The following is an 18,337-nucleotide window of genomic DNA, read 5'->3' as shown; positions in this document are numbered from 1 at the left end:
TATAGAGCTCGATGACTTGCCCCTGGTGTGTATCATTTGACCCAATATATACATAGATCATGTGGCATGTCTAGCTGCCACATTAAGGTGTCAGTACAGGGACGAGGGTGGCGCTGTGGGTTAAACCACAGAGCCTAGGGCTTGCCGATCAGAAGAAGGTCAGCGGTTTGAATCCCCGTGACGGGGTGAGCTCCCGTTGCTCGGTCCCAGCTCCTAGTTCGAAAGCACATCAAAGTGAGTGCAAGTAGATAAATAGGTACCGCTCCGGTGAGAAGGTAAACGGCGTTTCCGTGCGCTGCTCTGGTTCGCCAGAAGCAGCTTTGTCATGCTGGCCACATGACCTGGAAGCTGTACGCCGGCTCCCTCAGCCAATAACGCGAGATGAGCATCGCAACCCCAGAATTGGTCACGACTGGACCTAATGGTCTGGGGTCCCTTTACCTTTGTGGCGACTGGTACCACTTGATTCTCCCTGGCCTGGACCATGAGTCTTCTGGGTGCTTCCTTAGGTGGTCAAACAGGGGTTGCCAAATGTATGAACCAGACCTACATATGTTAAAAAAGGAACCAAATGGTTGCTGCTTGCCAGTATTTGCATCTTACTAGCCACATATCTAAACAACCAAGAAAGCAAACATTATTTACTGTCTGATGTTATGATACAGCATATGGCAGTCAGAGGGACACCTTCTCATGATCAAGGCATGTTTGTGGTGGAAGGACAGATACATCATCACACTAATTAATGTATGTAAAGCTTCTGCACACTTCGTTCAGGAGGGATAGTGAACACTATTGCTTGGCAATATTGTGATCTCTTGCAATTTCTAGAAAAACAATTTAAATATTTTATTTACATAAACTTTTATTTTATTATTTTTTTCACTTGAAACATGTGCAGCCCTATCCTTTAGCACAGTGGTGTACATCTACCACCCTTTCTTGTTACGGGGGGGGGGGCAATAATCCCTGCAAGCATATTAACTCCAGTTCCATTCAATGGTGATAGGATGGATACTGCACAAAATGGATATAGTTTAATAACAGTTTCGAGTATTATTTTTTGTCTGAAAAGGTGCAGGATTTGCCTTTCTTATCCCATACCCTATGTTGCAACTAGTTTGCAATTCAAACAGGAATTCCCATATTCATTCTCTCTCCTCTCTGATCAATTCCCAAACCAGTAAAACAAGTGCAATTCTTGTTCTACTGGCTACTCAGCATACTCCTATCTCTCCATCCGCCCCCACATTTCTTTGTTTCAGGAATCCCACAGGCTTCATTGTTCCCCAGGGCATCCTCAGGACATTCCCCTATCTAATAAATCTCAAGTGACTCAAAATCAAACGTGTACATCAGCACACTGAAATAAAAAATCAATAGACATTTGAACACAGCAACTCAGCACATACACAAAAAGGACATAACTCTAAGCACTAATAATAATAGGAATAAATGTCAGAAAGACCCATGCTTTCATAAAACCATGCTTATGGAATAGTAAATTGTGCTTCCAACCTGGTTTTGTCATCACAACCATGTATGGTCAGTGCAACCATGGGCGTAGCCAAGGGGGGCAGGAAGGGGCAGCTGTCCCCCCAAATAAATAAATAAATATAAATAAATAGGTAAATTAGGTTCTGCCCCCCAACAAAGGCCTGCCCCCCCCCCCGCTCACAAAAATCCTGGCTACGCCCATGAGTGAAACTATATCAAGCAACAACTGAATGTCATCACATTCAGTGAAAGTGTGGGGCAACTTGCTTAAAACTGATGTGGTAATACTATGGTAATCCATTATGCAGTACTGTATGTCTTCACTAGCACTAATAAAAGTTCCTTAAGTACCAAGCTCAACATCTGAGAAAGCAAAAGCATTTTCAATGCAATGTGTGTTACTGCTTGTTGGACATACCAGGATAACAGGTCAGATCATATACATGGCAGGGGTTGGGACTGGAGGCAGACACCAAGAACCAGGACAGCTTAAACGCATGGCTGCCAGTTAACTTCTAGGTCTGCTAGCAATACAGACATACTAGTTATATATACTTTTACCTACCCGAGCCCTCAGAGGTCTGTGCCATGTATACTTGAAGAAGCAACTTGTGGGCACTTCTACAGTAGTTTATTGTGCACTCAAGAGCTGCTCATGCGTGCATGTTTTGTGCCGTATCTGCAGGACATCACCCTCGTCAAAATGCCACCCCATGTTATTTCTCCATTTACTGTAATCCAAATCTACAATTTCTGTGGAAAATCTGATAAGCAAAGAACACAAAAGAATCTTAAACATCCTTACATCCTCCTCATTGTTTTAATCAAAACTTCCTGGCTAGAAGGTGCAATGCTATGCAGGAGTTTCACTGAGTATAGGCAGGGCCCCAAAATGGTGCCCTGCTCCCCATCAGGAACAAGGGGGGGGGGAGAAGATCAACATCAGGATCTGCTGCCAATTCAGGTGATGAATCCTACCACCTGAGGTGGTCGCCCCAACTTGCTTCATGGGTAGGCCAGCTCTGAGTACAGTCTTTCTCCACATGAAACAGTTATCTGTTTGGGGTTTCAGCTGTTGCTTGTTGAGTTATGAAGAATTTCAATGGTCAGTTTTTTTCATTTGCACTTTTAAAAAGTATCATATATAGTGGCTTTCTGAAATTTAAATGTTATAAATGCAAATGTTTTGACAAAAAACAACAGTGAACCATGAAAATGTGGGTATTCTTCTGACATGTCTGCTACATTATATAAATCATCCAACAATAATATCTAGCATTTATATAGTGCTTAACCCAATTGTTGAAAGCTATATATATTCTCTCAATACTTCTTATAACTGTTCTGTGAGGTAGGCCACCATTATTACCTCTTTATTGCAGATATGTGCCAGAAGATAAGTGAAATCCTTGCACTGATGGAACAAGTTAGTTGGATACTGCCCCAATTAACTAACTGTTACTCAAAGTGCTTTTTTAATTGGAGATGCCGAGAATTGAACCTGAGTCCTTCTGCATGCAAAGCTGAAGCTACCAGAGTGACTTGCCTGAGGCAATCTAATGGGGTCATAACTGAGGGGAGATTTGAACCAGGGGATTTGCCAGCTCACTTTCTTAGGCAAGATTCTATATCGGGTAGGCAACCTAAGGCCTGGGGGCCGGATGCAGCCCAATCGCCTTCTAAATCCGGCTGTTATGGCTTTGGTGGGGACGTCGGAGTAGGGCCTGGATCGTGGGGTGGGTGTGGTGGTGCCGGGGTCTGTCCTTAGGCTTTGGGTGTGGAATGGTCATTTTGGCGGTTGCTGGACGGTGGTTGATGAGATAACAATTTGGCCCCACCCTTGGAGATCTGCCTTTCTATTGGATGCTGCTGGAGTCTTCAGAGGTTTTGCTGGTGATGTCTAATTTGGGCACCACTTTTTGTGTTTAATCATTATTTTAGGTATGGAAGGTGGGTTTTTTTAAAAAAATGTTTATGCCAGATCCCTCCCTGATTGGTAAGGTACGCTTTGCCCTAATTTGATGCAATTTGGTTCAGCGGTTACAGAGGAGAAGGTTGCTACATCTGCGCACGCAGTGTGAACATTTTTACTTCTGTTGGAAGCCGCCAGAGTGGCTGGGGAGGCCCAGCCAGATGGGCAGGGTATAAATAATAAATATATTATTATTATTATTATTATTATTATTATTATTATTATTATTATCTTCCTGTGCAATATACAGTCAGGGTGCACTGTCAGTTCAAGACCATGGAAATGTTTTATTTTAACAAAATGTATATGTCACTTAATCAATGCTATGCTTTACATAAAACATAGTGTAAAATATTTATCAAAAGAATACAGTTCAAAGCAGCAAATTTCAAATTTCAAGTTTTTATGAAAGCCAACAAGCTTGTCCAGTGCTCAGCATGAACTGAGTGAACACAGGTCTGGTCCTCACCATGCAGGCGCAATGGGCAACTGTCTGGGGAAAACTCAGCAAGATTGCGTAAGATTGCATGGGCCAAGCCACCCTTATTTGTGTGGAGAGCCCTCTTAGATGCCTAGGTAGCCTGTTCTCTGTCCTTCCACTGCCCCTCCTCCCTCTCCCTGTGGCTTTATATCCTCCAGGTATCTCTCCCACCAAGCAGATGAACAAGAGCTACCATGCCCCTTCTAGCACAAATGGAGGCAAGGAGAGCAAACACGACCTCCTCAGGATTCATTGCCCTGTCGTTGCTTGGTGGTAGGGACTGAGGTCTACTTAAGGGCAAGGTACTGGCAAGTTACTGGTGAGTCCCTGTATCCCAACATAGCTACGCTGCTTAGTACAGCAACAGCAACAACAGCACCTTTCTTGAGCCAGCCCTAGAACATGCCCCAAAACACTCTGCAATGCATAGGAGGGATGTGACAGTTTCATTGGTGCCTCAGCAGAAGGAGCAACATGGAAAGAGTTTTTCTGAAGGTGGAACATGTGGAAAAACTGGCCTGCAGAGCAGTGGTGTGGGAGCCTGTGGCACTCCAACTCCAGCCAGTATGACCAATGGGTAGAGATGATTATAGGAGTTGCCGTCCAACAACATATGGAGGGCACCATGTTGGCTTTAGGCCACTGCTCTATGGACATATATCATACAAGAAACTGGGAGTTTTTCTGCAACAACATCATCATCTCTAACACGTCATCCTGAAGGGAGGCCATTTTGGGTCCCAGGATTTGTCCATTGTGGCAGAGCAGTTTTTCTACAGGAGCAGAATTTGGCAGAGTGGTGTTGAACTTGATAAAAAGCTTGGCGATGGCTGGGTATCTTTTCAGTTGCCTCAGCTCATGCGATGGATCGTTGAGGAACTGCACCCCAATATTTCTTAATGCAGACTCAGCTGCCGCCACTCCCTGATCATCAAAGCCATAAAAATCGTCGGCAGCTTTCATTGCTGCTGCTTGACTGTCAGCCTTCGACGACAGAGTGTCACAGCGGAGCAGCTCCCGTAAGAAAAGCTCCTGAGCAATCTTCTTATCATCTTGACTTTGCAGCCAACGCAATTTAAAAAATGGATGTGATACAGAAGCAACGACTAGTGGCTTGGTATTTTTACTACTTACGGCTGTGTCAAAGGTCAGCATGTGCGCAAACTGCTTCTGAAGCTCCCCCTTCAGTGCATCTGCCAGGCAAGAAGTGTATTTTGGAGACACCGACTCAAGTCGGCTGTTTAACACAAGCACCATGGGCAGGACAGCACCACAGAAAGACTCGATGGCCTCTTCTGTCTGAAGCTTGTCAAGTGCTGTAGCGATCGGAGACATCACCTCCAACCACTCCCCTAAGAACTCCAGCTCCAGGTTGGTAAATTTTGGAAGCTGGAGGCAGGCCATTATGAGATTCACCGTGTCACGCATGTCGTATATGCGACAGAAACAGTCAAACTCAGAATTCCATACGGAGGCTGGTTTGGGGAGAGACTTTCCAAGGGCGTAATTGACAAGCTCTGCATTTTTCAAGCTATCTTGGGAAACATTCCTTAAAGCACAGCATTTGCTTGCCACGCTTTGGAAAAGGTGCTTGTATGGAGGGTTGGTGGCCAGTGCTTTGGAAGCAGCTGTCGCAGCCACAAAGCTGAGTGTGCAGGAAAAGCAGGCCACACGGGGTGGCAGGTAGAAGAGGTCCGAAGAATCAATGGTGTCATTTGACAAGGCTTCATAAATGCGCACATTGACACAGGCATCAGCATCCGTGGGATCCACTTGCTTCTCCACATCATTCCCCTCTTGCTGGTCCAGCTGCTCTTTGGGTCCAGGGAACAGCTGAAAGGTTTTCTGGAAATGGTTCCTGTTGTCCGTGACAATGTGTGTTATTTTTGTGGAATCCAAATCATACTGCGAATGGATCTCAGTCAGCACAGAAGCAAGCTTGCTGTATGAACATGGCCCAGGAAAGCGTTGGAAGCTTAAGGCAGCAGATTCTCTTGTCAAGTTAGCTGAATTGATCCAGTGGCATGTGACGCCCACATAACTTTGCCCCTGATGCGTCCACACATCTGCAGTTGTACAAACATAAGAAACTGAGTCCAATTTCCTTTTAATTTTTTCAAGAACCAAGGCATACTGTCTTGCAAGGTTGTTCCGTAAGGTTTCTGTAGAAGTGACTGTAGCACTGGGAATAATCCCTTTAATCAAAGTGTGGAAGCCACTTCCGTCGACAATCGACAAGGGAAGCATATCAGTGATGAGAAAATTGAGAATTAGTTGATCCAGGTTTTCTTCGGATAAAGACCGATCACAGAGCTGATACTGTGAGTAAGGGTCCCAACGAGGCTCACAGTATTTTGGAATTTTCTCAGAAACCTTTAACATGCCAGTACCAATTTGTTTGCAATGGATATTTTTCCTTTTGTGCATCAGCTTCAGATATTTTTCTCCATGGATTCTCTGCAACAGAGGAGAACTATTTCAATCAGTGCTGTAGGATATAGAAATTATTGTGGGAATCATACAGAAATAGAAAAATGCTTGTCACATGCAAAGATACTGACAGACCTGATGAATTGCTCAGTGGCCTGTGGAGTCAGGATCTCACAGATATTGGGAGGAATTCAACATAGCACTAAGGAGATTGCTTCATCAGCACAAACATTTCTGCTTCCTTGATGGAATCAACTCCCCTCTCCTCCTACCACACCCCATGTGCTGTTCTGGGGATTCTCCCAACCCCAACCTAAGCCAATGGGGGTTGCAGTGGGGAGGAAAGTCCCATTGCACTAGTCCTTACGTGGATGTCCACTCATTAGCTGAATCCAGCCCCTTTATTTTTATTTTAAAATATCCAGTCTCCATAACCTTACAGAGAAATTTGCAGGAGTGCTGCCAAATTGCTAAATGGAAAAAGCAAAGAAGCAAAAGGATCCACTAAACTTGCTAAAACTTAATAACACCTCAGATTTTAAGGTATGCTTTTTGCAAAGTCTCTTAGCTATGACAACCGATTAGAATCAGCATACAGTATTCAGAGGCAGTATATCTGTAAAATACCAAATGCTGGGCATAAAAAAATTGGTGATGGGTACTTTCCCACTCATTTTATGAGCTTTCCTGAAGCATCTGGCAGGCCTTACCAAACAGAATAATGGTTTCCTATGGACCTTTGGCTGGAGCCACTAAACATGGGATGACGGGACTGGTGACTCTCCAGAGGACGTCAGACTCCCATCACCCTCAGCCACCATGGCCGGTGGTCAGGGACGATGGGAGCCGTAGTTCAACAACACTTGGAGGTCCACAGCTTCCCCATCCCTGCAAGATTCTTCTTATGTTCTAATCATTTCCTATTTCATTATTATTATTTTAAAGTAAGATCATCCTAAAGACAATAAATTTATCTGCTGTAGTTTGGCATTTGTAATTGTACGAAAATATTTTGATGTGGTTCTCCAACGTGGCATGCTATCCCTTCTCCAGTCCAAGACTAGGATCCTTGAGGACTGGAGAGGTCAGCCACAATTTGTGGAATCAGGTGATGTAAGAATCCAGACTTCATTCCTTGCAATGCAGAGAACTCTTTATTTAGCCTGGGGGCAGGGAACTTGTGGCTCTCCAGATCTTGCTGGACCATGCCTGACCCACTCACTGGTCATGTTGGCTTGGGGCTGATGAAAGTACGGTAGCTCAACAACAACACCTGGAGAGCCACATCCCTGTTCCAGCCCTAAGGGTAGAGATTAGGAACTGCAGGAGGAGGCCCATGGCCTGAATCTGATCTCCTGAGGACGGCCAAGGTTGCTTGAACGCGCGCACTCGAAACAGGCGACATCGAGGTCCGAAACAAGATGCTGCCGCGCGGGTGGATAGGTAATAACGGCAAAGCGCTCCTGAGCGTAATAAGCGGCCCTGCCGCGTAGAAGCGCACGGAGCACCTGAGCCGCAGGCCCTTTTGCACGATGGCACGGGGAGTTTGCATGCCGGCCGTGCCCACGGGGGCTACCGGATCGCTAATCTTAAACCTATCTGCAAATCGGGCTGGCTCACGTACGAATGCGTAGTGGCCCTTTGCTGCCATTCTGTACCTGCACGTGCTTGGTGAAATTGGATGGCGCCTTGTGCTGCCCTCGGATGGTCTTCCTCTTGTGCCTGCACAGGCTACAAACTGCCTGGATGAAGTTCCCGTCGTCTTCCACGACCTCGGAGAAGTACGTCCTCACGACGATGGGCAGCGCTTTGCTCTCGGGTTCCGCCGCTGCAGAAGAAGAAGACATGCCGGCGGCTCCCGAGATCGTGCACGGCTCCGGGACTGATGAATGGGAACCGGGGCACGGGGAAGCTTCGGCCAGCTGGAGACGGCTTCTAGCGTCAACCCTAAAGCGGCTACTGGGAAATGTAGTCCTTTGCCAAACGTTTCACGCCGTTGCGTTTGTTTTTCTCCTTCACAATAAGAGAGATCTTTGCTTTAGGACTGGCTGCCGTTTGGATGCTCGCGTGCTACATCCATTCACGCTTTCGGCTTCAACGCATTTCCATGGGGGAAAGGATTTGCATGTGGCGAGATGAGATTCAGTTACAAATCGCCATCATCACTTTTTATTTGCATATCACCTTCTGTATATGCAAGGGGCTTTACAAGCTGAAGAAGCAACAACACATACCGCAAAGGTAGCACATCTTATAGCAATCCGATCCGATACAAGTAGTTATGACCATAGCTGCCAAGTTTTCCCTTTTCTCACGAGGAAGCCTATTCAGCATAAGGGAAAATCCCTTTAAAAAAGGGATAACTTGGCAGCTATGGTTATGACTTGAAATAAACAACATACAAAACAAAGTAATATCCCGTGATCTATTACATTAAATAAAGGTTGCAATTCTATATGCACGCTTTTCTGGGAGTAACTCAGTAGCACTTCTTTGAAAACGTGCACCAGGATTGCGCCGTGAGTCTCCTGAAACAAAGCAAGTCCCTTTGAGTAACATGTATAGGATCGCGCTGTTAAAGGGCGTCAAATATAGGGACATTGCACTTGGAATATTGTGTTTGCTCCCATTTAAAATATATGTGTATCACACACAGAGAGATAAGGAATAAAATATGCTTATATGAAAGGGGGGCAGCATGTTTTAAGCGAGCTCAGCCAGCTCTTTTTTTAAAACCCATAAGGAAGTTCCTAATCTAAGAACAAAAGCCGGTCCTGTCTGTTTCTGTTTGTCTTTCAAAATGCCGGAGTTCTCCACTCGTATCATAAAACAAGGCCGGAGGAGGTTCATTATTCGTGATTATTCCTCACTAAATTAAAGCAGGATATTTCCCACTTTTAACTCCCAAGGCGAGGCGAATAGGGATTCCACCATAGAGATGCCACGGGGTAGAGCGACATTGCTGCCTAATGGGGCGCCTTCAACATTTAGCGGAAGCTCCGTTCGCGCGCGTCACTCTGAACCACCATCCGGCTCCGAGGCCTTGCCAGAAAGCGCGCGTGTCACTCGATTAACCTTTTGCGACAGTTCACGACCGCTAAGTGTCCGAGAACGCTTTACGACCCTCTGTTTCTCATTACGCCTCTTTATTAAAATTAAAATAAATAAATAAAAATATTTGCGTGGGAAGAGAGTTTGCAAAACTGGGGCGCTTCTGGGCCGAGCTGCTTCTTTCTCGCCGCGATAAGAAAGAAGAGGCGTTTGAAGGCAGCTAGCAGGAGCAGGAGGTGAGTGGGGTGCAATGGGGAGAAGAGGAGAGGAGGCGCGGTGGGTGAACAAAGGCGCCTCTTTCCTTTCGCTTCATTCCCGGAGTCTGTCATCTCCGTCTGGCACCCACTTCCCCCAGCGCCGAGGTGGGGAAGCTGCCCCTCTTGGGTTTCTGGGCCTTGCAGAAACCAGCCGGCAGCCGGCAGCGGCTGCGTGGTAGAGAAGGGCGAGGGCGAGGGGCTCCGGGGAGGGAAAGGGGCTCCCAGACACCCCCCCCCCCCGGCAGAGAGAGAGAGAGAGGCGCCAAGGCAAAGGTCGGAAAGGGGCGCGCGGACCCCCCTCTTCTCCAGGGGCGCCCCTGATGTAGGAAAGCCGACCTGGGCTTCCGATTTCATGCGGGAAGGTCCCTTAGGAATGTTCCCTTAGTACAGGGGTGCTCAAACCTTTTTCAAAGAGAGCCAGATTTGACGGTGTTGAGCTTTTTTAAAAGACTGAAGAAGTTGAGCTTTTTAAAAGAATTTTACCCCAGGAGATGAACCATCACAGTGGCCGGATTAAACCGACCGGCGGGCCGGATTAGGCCCCCGAAACGGATTTGGGACATGCCTGCCTTACTATGTCCCTTTTTCCATGGGAGAGATGTGGGAGGGTATTGGGCGCAGGTGGGGAGCCGTGGGCTTGGGGATGGAGAGCACATGGGAAGAAGATTCGGCTCACAAAAGAAATTACCCAGATTTCTAGAATTCTGATGTGTTTTAAGTTTATTCCTGGTTTTTAATTTTTGAATGTTTTATTATTATTACTAGTGGAATTCAGCCCGTTTAAAAACGGGCGCTAGAACGCTGCTGTCCTGCAGCGCCAGCATGGGACGGAGCTTCGGAGGTCTCCGAAGCCCCGTCTCATGCGGGAGGTGCGTGGCGAGGCGGCGGGGGGGGGGAGAGAGAAGCACTTCTCCTGCCCCCCCCGCTGCGCACCTCCCGCATGAGACGGGGCTTCGGAGACCTTCTCCAAAACTCCGTCCCATGCCGGCACTGCGTGGTGAGGCGGCGGGGGGGGGGAGGAGCGCTTCTCTCCCCCCGCCGCCTCGCCGCGCACCTCCCGCATGAGACGGGGCTTCGGAGAAGGTCTCCGAAGCCCCGTCCCATGTCGGCGCTGCGTGGTGAGGCGCAGGGGGGGGGGAGCGCTTCTCCCCCCCCGCCGCCTCACCGCGCACCTCCCGCATGAGACGGGGCTTCGGAGACCTTCTCCGAAACTCCGTCCCATGCCGGCGCTGCGTGCCGAGGCGGCGGGGGGGAGGAGCGCTTCTCCCCCCCCCCCACCGCCTCGCCGCGCACGCCAAGCCAGTCCCCGAGCCGAAGTGCGGCGCGGCGGGTGCTTTTCGCCGTTTGCCTCCCCCTTCGCTCCGGGAAGGCAAACGGCGAAAAGCCCCCGCCGCGCCGCACTTTGGCTTGGGGACTGGCTTGGCGGCGGCGGGAAAAAGAGGAGGAATTCCTCCTCTTCTTCCCGCCGCCACCAAGCCAAAGCCGGCTTCCCTCGGCGCCCGCTGCCGCTTCGGCCGAGGAAGCGCCGTCCCATGCCGGAGGTGCGCGGCAAGGCTGCCGGGGGGAGCGCTTCTTTCCCCCGCCGCCTCGCCGTGCACCTCCAGCATGAGACTGGGCTTCGGAGCGGCGGTTGGCGGAGCGGCGGTTGGCCGTTGTCCCTCCGTCCAATCCCTGTGTCTCTGGGGTACATGCGCAGTACCCCAGGGACACACGGGACATCTGGACGCAGGGACAACATGGACATTATTATATAGGATTATTATTTTAAAAATAGTTTTATTGTACTGTTCTTTTTGTAAACCACTTCGAGGTTTTTCTACAATCAAGAAGTGAAATAAATAAATACAAACAAAAGTGCAATAAATATCCACCTAAAACATTTGAGAGCCACTTCTTGAGTTTGTGTTGTTGTGTTGCTCAGATCGCTCCTCTGATTAGAGGACCAATCTAAAAAAGAATGGATGCATCAAGGATGACAAGTGGAAAGAAGGCATTCCCTCAAAATACTGGTACTTCTCAAAATTACCACTTCTCTCCAAGCTTTCATTCACAGTATATCTATATTTAATGTGTTTACTAAAATCCCTGCACCACTAACTAGTGATCTTTCCCACCCTTTCACACCTCCACCTCAAAACTTTTTCTAGAACTGGGGTAAATCAACACAACAGAGGTGCTTTAGCAATAGTTTTTGCTGGGTGTGGACTTGCAACAGCAGTTTTGCAATTTCTATAGGGTTGTCCCACATAACCTCAATTACAACCTCTCTGCTTCTCATCATTGCACTGTTCTGCTTAATCCTGTTGTTTAGCCTAGTCACTTTTTTCTTTTCTTTTTTTTAAATGTCCTGACAACCCTCAGGTAGAGGTGAGATGGCAGGATGTGGTGCTGCCACCTGCATGTTGCAACAGAACTTTCTTGGCAGGGGAGAGGACTATACTGTATAGTCATACCTCTGGATACGAATGCTGTGGGTTGCATACAACACGGGTTACAAATGTGCCAAACCCGGAAGTAACAGAACTGATTACTTCCGGGTTCGGCGGTTCGCGCATGCACAGAATCGTCAAATGACTTCATGCGCAGAAGCACTGAATTGCGGCCCGCGCGTGCGCAGAAGCGCAGACGTGGGTTGCGTACTGCTCATGTTGCGAACAGGGCTACAGAACGGATCCCGTTCGCAACCAGAGGTACCACTGTATACCAAGAGCCATAGGCAAATGTGATCAGTTGCAAAGCATTCTGCTGTTCTCTTTGGCAGGGACAGCTGACACTCTTACCTCAAGGATTGCCAGGGATGGGAAGATGCCCCTTGAGGTGAAATGGCCCTTTCCCCGGGCCCCGCATCTGCCCTGGATCTTGGCCAGCAGGGTGGTCATGGGCTTGGTGGGCACCTACAGCTGCTTCTGGACCAGTGAGTACCTGTAACGTCTGCCCCTACACAGCTACTGTCACAAAAGGGACAAAAAAGGTTCATGGCAGGGTGTGCAAGAATGCTCGACGGCATTGCCATTTAGGCTCCCTGGAAGGCTACAGCAGTACAAGAGACTCATGCTGGGCCTGGAGCTCAGGAAGACATGTGGAGATTCCTTAGAATCTTAATATGTAGAAGTGGACGGGATCCCGGGGTTTTGACTCTCTTCTGCTGGGCAGGGAAATGGAGACTGAGCTCTAGGGGTCAAAACTAGATTAGTGACAGGGGTGGGCATAGGGTGGGGGTGGGGAACCTATTTCCACCTGAGGAACAAATTGTCTCTTGGGCAAACGTCTGGGGGCCATATGCCAGTGGGAGGTGGAGCCAGAAGCAAAAGTGGGTGGAGCAAGAGACAAAATCTCTCAGGAAGCAGGGTGAAAAGCAGGGCTCAGAAGTGGTGCAGCCAGAGGAGAGTTTTGAGGCTAGATAGACCTGGAAGGCCACAATCTGGCCCTGGACTTTTTATGAGAGAAGAGAGAGGACCTGGTGAATGCAAAGCCAGTGAGGGAGCTGTCCGTGGTTTACATATCTTGGCCTCTCCCTCTGCTTTATAGCCACTCAGTCTTGCCTGAGGGCCACCAGAACCCAGGAGCCAGGTCTTGTATAAAACTAGGTCTTCTGTTTTCCCCATTTCTCCCCATCCCATGCTCCTAATGAGAGCTCTTGTAGCTCATCTCTGCCAAGAGCTCGCTAGGCATCTTTAGGCAACCCATTCGCTACTAGCACTCTGGCAATGGTGGACGTAACAGTATTGGCCTTGCAAGGTTGTTTAAAGGGTCGCAGCAAAACAAATGTGTGCATCTCAGTGGGGCAGCTTGCGCTCTGAATGCAGAGTGTCCCACGTTCAATCCTTGGCATCTCCAGGCATGTCTGGGAAAGACCCCTGAACCCAGGAACCAGACAGTTCTGCTGCCAGTCCGTGTAGCCAGTACCAAGGCAGCGTCGTATGTGAACTGTGTGTAATACTTTGACTGGACTTAATCGTTCCGGGGTCCTTTACCTTTTCATTTACCTAATACTTTGCTCAAAACTGCCATATGACTGCTAAATATGGAAAGCCACAAATTATTGCAGCTATCCATTGTTATTAATGGCTAGATAGAGCACTGGGAACCTAGGCAGAGTGACCTATCTTGCTCCAGCCTGAATCGGAGCCTAGGAACTCCTCAACCTTTCTCTCTACTGTACACTCTCTTTGTACCTTTGCTGTCACTGAGCTGTCATTTTGCTCTCTCCCCCCTTTCAGGGTATATGAACCAGGTGAATGTCCATAACAAAGAAGTACTGTATGAGCTTATTGAGAAGCGCCAGGAAGGCACCCCTCTTTTGACGGTCTGCAACCACCAGTCCTGCATGGATGATCCACATCTGTGGGGTAGGGTACTAGAAGGGAAGTGCTGCCACCTGGTGGATGGGAAGGGGAAGGTATTGCTCTTCTGTTTTGAGAGACCAGGCCAATCACCTTCCTGAGGTCTGGAGCACGGTGGGCAAGAATGGGTGCTCCCCACACTCCCTTAGGACCTTCATGAAGGAGGCTTAACTTGCCTTTCTTAAGGATGAACCCCAAGCCTGACTCCTGTGCATGCAGCATTTTTCTGCATTAGCTATGGTAGATTTAATTTGGATTGTCCCCTGTATTAATGTAGTTGTGCCTCCCCCAGGGATCCTGAAATTACGGCACGTCTGGAACTTGCAGAAAATGCGCTGGTAAGTTTTGGGAAAGGTGGTTATTCCCTGTGAGGAAGGAATGAGCTGAGATCTACAGGGTTAGGGCGGTATACAAATTGAATAAATAAAAATAAAAGCTCCTGGGTATCTGTAGGGCTGCCCATCATATTCAGTTTGAGCTCCCAAGGTTTTGGAGAGCCCAGATGAAAACTTGTTGTGATGTGGTTTTAACAGTATCTTTGCTCTCCCAGGACTCCAACAGCTGCAGACATCTGCTTCACCAAGGAGCTGCATTCCCGTTTCTTCAGCCTTGGGCGATGTGTACCTGTCTGTCGTGGTAAGCAGGTGGTTTGCTTAATAGACATGGGGCAGGCAAGCAGCTCTTGGGTTATAAATGGGGTAGTTGCCCAGATAAGGCTTGGGCCAAGGACAGCTGTAGCAAAGCCAGGCCTGAGAAGTAATTCACTTACTCAGTTTGTAGCCTCGTGCCTCCATTTCTCCCAGCCTCTATTTTCCAGCTGACATGTGTAAAATGGGAATAATAGTGGCTTATCAACAAGGATGCTGTGAAGAAAGAGATTTTTAATCGCTTTGCAAATGAAAAGGGTTCTAATTAAGCATCACACTTAAAGGCAAAAATCTGTTTTATTTTTAATGCTTATGACTTGTCGAGGCATGGTGAGAGAATGTTCTAGTTAGGGCTGCATGAGCCCTCCATGCGGGATTGAACTGCCATTAATCTGTTCATTCTCCCTGCAGGAGATGGAGTCTATCAGAAAGGCATGGACTACATTCTTGAGAAGCTCAACCACGGAGACTGGGTTCACGTGTTCCCAGAAGGTAGGTAGCAATGCTTGGAAGTGGTTCTGTGAGCATACTGGGGGTGGCAGATAGATATAGGTGTGGTGCTGATATTGTCTGCTTCAGAGGCTAACCTACACTGCCCACCAATTGCCCTAACTGTTCTCCATCTTCCTCTTCCAGGGAAAGTAAACATGACTCAGGAATGCATGCGCTTCAAATGGGGTAGGTATTTTTTAGTAGGAGAGGAGCATTCTGGGGCCATTTCATCCTCTCTAACTTCCCCTTCCTCTTATTTCTTCCAGGCATTGGGCGTCTTCTGGCTGAATGCCGCCTTCACCCTATTATACTGCCACTCTGGCATGTAGGTGAGGCCTGAATCAGGAGAGGGACAAGGTCTGACATTAAGCAGGTGGCAATCACATAGGTAGAAGATAGAAGGGTTCTCAGATTTCTGGTGGAACAGGACCCTTGTCTTCCTTTAAGATCTGTGTAGAAAGGTTGATTTTGGCAGGGACCAGATTTCCCACCCAAGGGTGCTTCCAAAGGCAATGCCCAAAGTGTGCACAAGGAAGGCTGGCAGAATGTGACACAAACTAACTCTCCATCTTACTTTCCGAACCAACATTTTGTATTTCAGAAGTAATTTAGTGAGAATATTGAGATTCAGGATGTGGGAATGGGTTTTGAAAAACCAGCATGACCTCTTCTTCTCACTTGATGCTGGAGGGTACTCTGGAACAAGGAACTCCTCCCTTCTACTTCCAGAGGTAGCTCTATTTAAACCTTGTTCTCTGAAGTGGGAGGAGCCTCTCCCAATTTTCTGCTCTGCCGCTGCTGAGTGAGCCGGGGCTCCACACACAATTTCAACATTTATCCAGCACATGATTTTTATTTTTGGTAAAATCTTACAAACATAAAAACTCTTAAATCCAGGTATTATTATTATTATTTAAAAAATCAAAATATAATTAAAAACATGTCAATTTCTACTTTGTCTGGATAGGCTGTATGTTTAACCTACTTGCACAATCCACATGGAATGCTACGAATTTAGTAGTGGAGACTCTTTTCAGCTCCTGCTAAAATGATCCCTTCTGTACAGCTATTAAATACACAGGAATCCTATTCCATTTTGTCATTTTTTATATATATATGGCTTACGGTGGGGCTGGGATCAAAACTAACTGTTTGTGTTGTTGTCCCCCCCCCCCATCTCCCTAGGAATGAATGATGTACTCCCCAATGCACCCCCATACGTGCCCCGTGCTGGGCAGGTGAGTTGGAGATGGGAAGGAGGCGCTCCTAGCATTGCAGACAGGAGTGGCAGGGGATTCTAAGTCACCAGCAAGTTGAGGACTTGTGCAAGTGAAGCATTTTGTCTCCCTTGTTACCGGTTTGCTCATGCTGCCTTTTCTTTTTGTTACAGAAGATCACCGTGCTAATTGGGAAGCCATTCAGTGCCCGTCCACTGCTGGAGCATCTGCGGGCAGAGAACAAATCAGCGGTGAGTGCAAAGGAGGGAAGAAATAGGATGGCTGACCATTAAGGGCTTGGCATACGGCACTGATGGGTTCAGAGCTGGATTCATACTTAAGGTTCATTCTCCGTAGAGTTGGGCACTAGTAAAACGGGGCATTGCAGGGATGAGCAGTTACAAATCCCCCCCCCCAATGAGGGAAGACTGTGTGCCAAGCCTGCTTCTTATCTTAGCCTTTCATAAGAACATAAAAAAGAGCCCAGTGGCCCATCTAGGGCACCATTCTGTTCTCACAGTGGGTGGCCAGATGCCATGAGTGCAACAGGACTCTGCCCACCTGCCATTCTCAGCAACTGGTATTCAGAGGCATAATACCTCTGGCAGGGGAGGCAAAACACAGCCATTGTGGCTCTCATATAATTCCCTGAAACATGGGACTATTCCTTTTTATAATACAATTGGAAACCAACAGCTGTCTTTCTAGATGTGGGAGATCGATGATGAGAATAAGTAAGACCAGGCATCCCCAAACTTCGGCCCTCCAGATGTTTTGGACTACAATTCCCATCTTCCCCGACCACTGGTCCTGTTAGCTAGGGATCATGGGAGTTGTAGGCCAAAACATCTGGAGGGCTGCAGTTTGGGGATGCCTGAGTAAGACTGATCTGCTAAGAGAAGCAGAAGCTGTTGAAGGTATGATGAGTTCAGGCTGGCATTGAGGGGAATGGGAGAGACTGGGGGGAGGGGCTCAAGCTTTGCCTACCTGGCTGATTTATAAATTGGTTCACCTTAGCTGCATGATGATTTTATGATTTATGCGTCTGGAGTCTTTGAGATCCCAAACGATGGCTTAGGTTGGGCCCCAGGCTTGTGAATTTGTTTGAACTGGAGGTGGGGAATAGTTCTGGGGATACACCTGCTCTTGGTGTACCCATCCGCACATAGGCGGAGAGCTGCCGTGTGTTGCATGGACTTGCTGACTATGGCTCCTTGTGCTTGCAGATGGAGATGCGGAAAGCATTGACTGATTTCATTCAGGAGGAGATCCAGGCACTGAAGGACCAGGCCGAGAGACTGCATCAGACTTTCAAGCTTCAGGGCTAGTGATGTGAACAGGATGAGCACCAGAGGCTCTCCCACCCAAGCATGGATTGTGCAGTCCTGCGCGGCACAATGCATGAACTACCTCTGACGTTCCCACTTTGCCACCTGTTGCCCATGCCACGCCGCAAGTGGACTGGCATTGCATGTAGAGAGATGGATGAAGGCTCCTTACATGCCTCATGGAGCCTCACCCCCCACCCGTGTGCCTCACACTCTGTTGTTGTGCTTGTCTCCCAAAGGGAGGGGAGAAACACAGAAAGACTATTGAATGTGGAGTTCCCTGTGACCAGAAGCAGAGGTGCTGGAAGGAGCTTGGACTCAGACTGGCAGCTGCCGGTGATGGATGTACAGGACCAAGGGGAGGAGTTGGGGAGGGGACGGTAAAGCAGGCTCTGCCCCTCTTTGCAGTGACCCCTTTTTGCACCGGCCTGCATTGCTTAGTGGGGGCTGGAAATGATCGGTGATTGATTCTGTCAGTTCTCTCCTTTTTTGTAGAATATTGGCCCCAATGTGGATTTTATACTTGGCAATTTTCCAGTAAATGATTTTAAACCCTGCTGCAGCCTGTGCTGAATTCTTTCTGGTGGCTGGGGGGAGGGTAGGACTGGCGATGGCTATCTGC

The 18,337-nt window shown here is 48.1% G+C and overlaps 2 protein-coding genes across 6 annotated transcripts; one reads left to right on the top strand and one right to left on the bottom strand.

Annotated features, from left to right (window-relative positions):
- Positions 1–3,785: 3,785 nt before the first annotated feature.
- On the bottom strand, positions 3,786–8,459 carry LOC118097475 (uncharacterized). Its single transcript, XM_035140305.2, has 2 exons — positions 8,039–8,459; positions 3,786–6,407 (listed from the first exon to the last, which is right to left on the bottom strand). The coding sequence occupies exons 1-2, from the start codon at positions 8,225–8,227 to the stop codon at positions 4,611–4,613; spliced, it is 1,986 nt and encodes a 661-aa protein (XP_034996196.1). The 5' UTR covers positions 8,228–8,459; the 3' UTR covers positions 3,786–4,610.
- A 995-nt stretch (positions 8,460–9,454) lies between these two features.
- On the top strand, positions 9,455–18,098 carry TAFAZZIN (tafazzin, phospholipid-lysophospholipid transacylase). Of its 5 annotated transcripts, none has more exons than XM_035140324.2 (12): positions 9,461–9,667; positions 11,610–11,697; positions 12,456–12,602; positions 13,909–14,037; positions 14,324–14,369; positions 14,582–14,667; positions 15,090–15,170; positions 15,315–15,356; positions 15,437–15,499; positions 16,356–16,408; positions 16,561–16,638; positions 17,614–18,098. In XM_035140324.2, exons 2-12 carry the CDS (start codon positions 11,646–11,648, stop codon positions 17,713–17,715), a joined length of 879 nt encoding a protein of 292 aa, XP_034996215.1. In that variant the 5' UTR covers positions 9,461–9,667; positions 11,610–11,645; the 3' UTR covers positions 17,716–18,098. The 5 variants fall into 5 exon arrangements, 4 of the variants coding, with proteins under 4 accessions (XP_034996215.1, XP_034996217.1, XP_034996214.1 ...); XM_035140323.2 differs by having other exon boundaries at positions 9,463–9,667; positions 12,450–12,602; XR_009556859.1 differs by having other exon boundaries at positions 9,455–9,667; positions 12,450–12,602; positions 15,315–15,499; positions 15,772–16,408; positions 17,614–17,629.
- Positions 18,099–18,337: the final 239 nt, after the last annotated feature.

This window comes from Zootoca vivipara, chromosome 16, assembly GCF_963506605.1.
Source record: "Zootoca vivipara chromosome 16, rZooViv1.1, whole genome shotgun sequence".
Taxonomy (NCBI): domain Eukaryota; kingdom Metazoa; phylum Chordata; class Lepidosauria; order Squamata; family Lacertidae; genus Zootoca; species Zootoca vivipara.
The sequence above is the reverse complement of the archived record's forward strand: the minus strand, read 5'-3'. Positions and strand labels throughout refer to the sequence as shown.

Coding starts and splice junctions, on each gene's coding strand:
- LOC118097475 (XM_035140305.2), bottom strand. CDS start 8,227: ATGTCTTCTTCTTCTGCAGCGGCGGAACCCGAGAGCAAAGCGCTGCCC. Junction 6,408..8,038: donor ATTTCACCAAGCACGTGCAG/GTACAGAATGGC, acceptor CCTCTGTTGCAG/AGAATCCATGGAGAAAAATA.
- TAFAZZIN (XM_035140323.2), top strand. CDS start 11,646: ATGGATGCATCAAGGATGACAAGTGGAAAGAAGGCATTCCCTCAAAAT. Junction 12,603..13,908: donor CTACAGCTGCTTCTGGACCA/GTGAGTACCTGT, acceptor CCCCCCTTTCAG/GGTATATGAACCAGGTGAAT. Junction 15,171..15,314: donor GGTTCACGTGTTCCCAGAAG/GTAGGTAGCAAT, acceptor TTCCTCTTCCAG/GGAAAGTAAACATGACTCAG.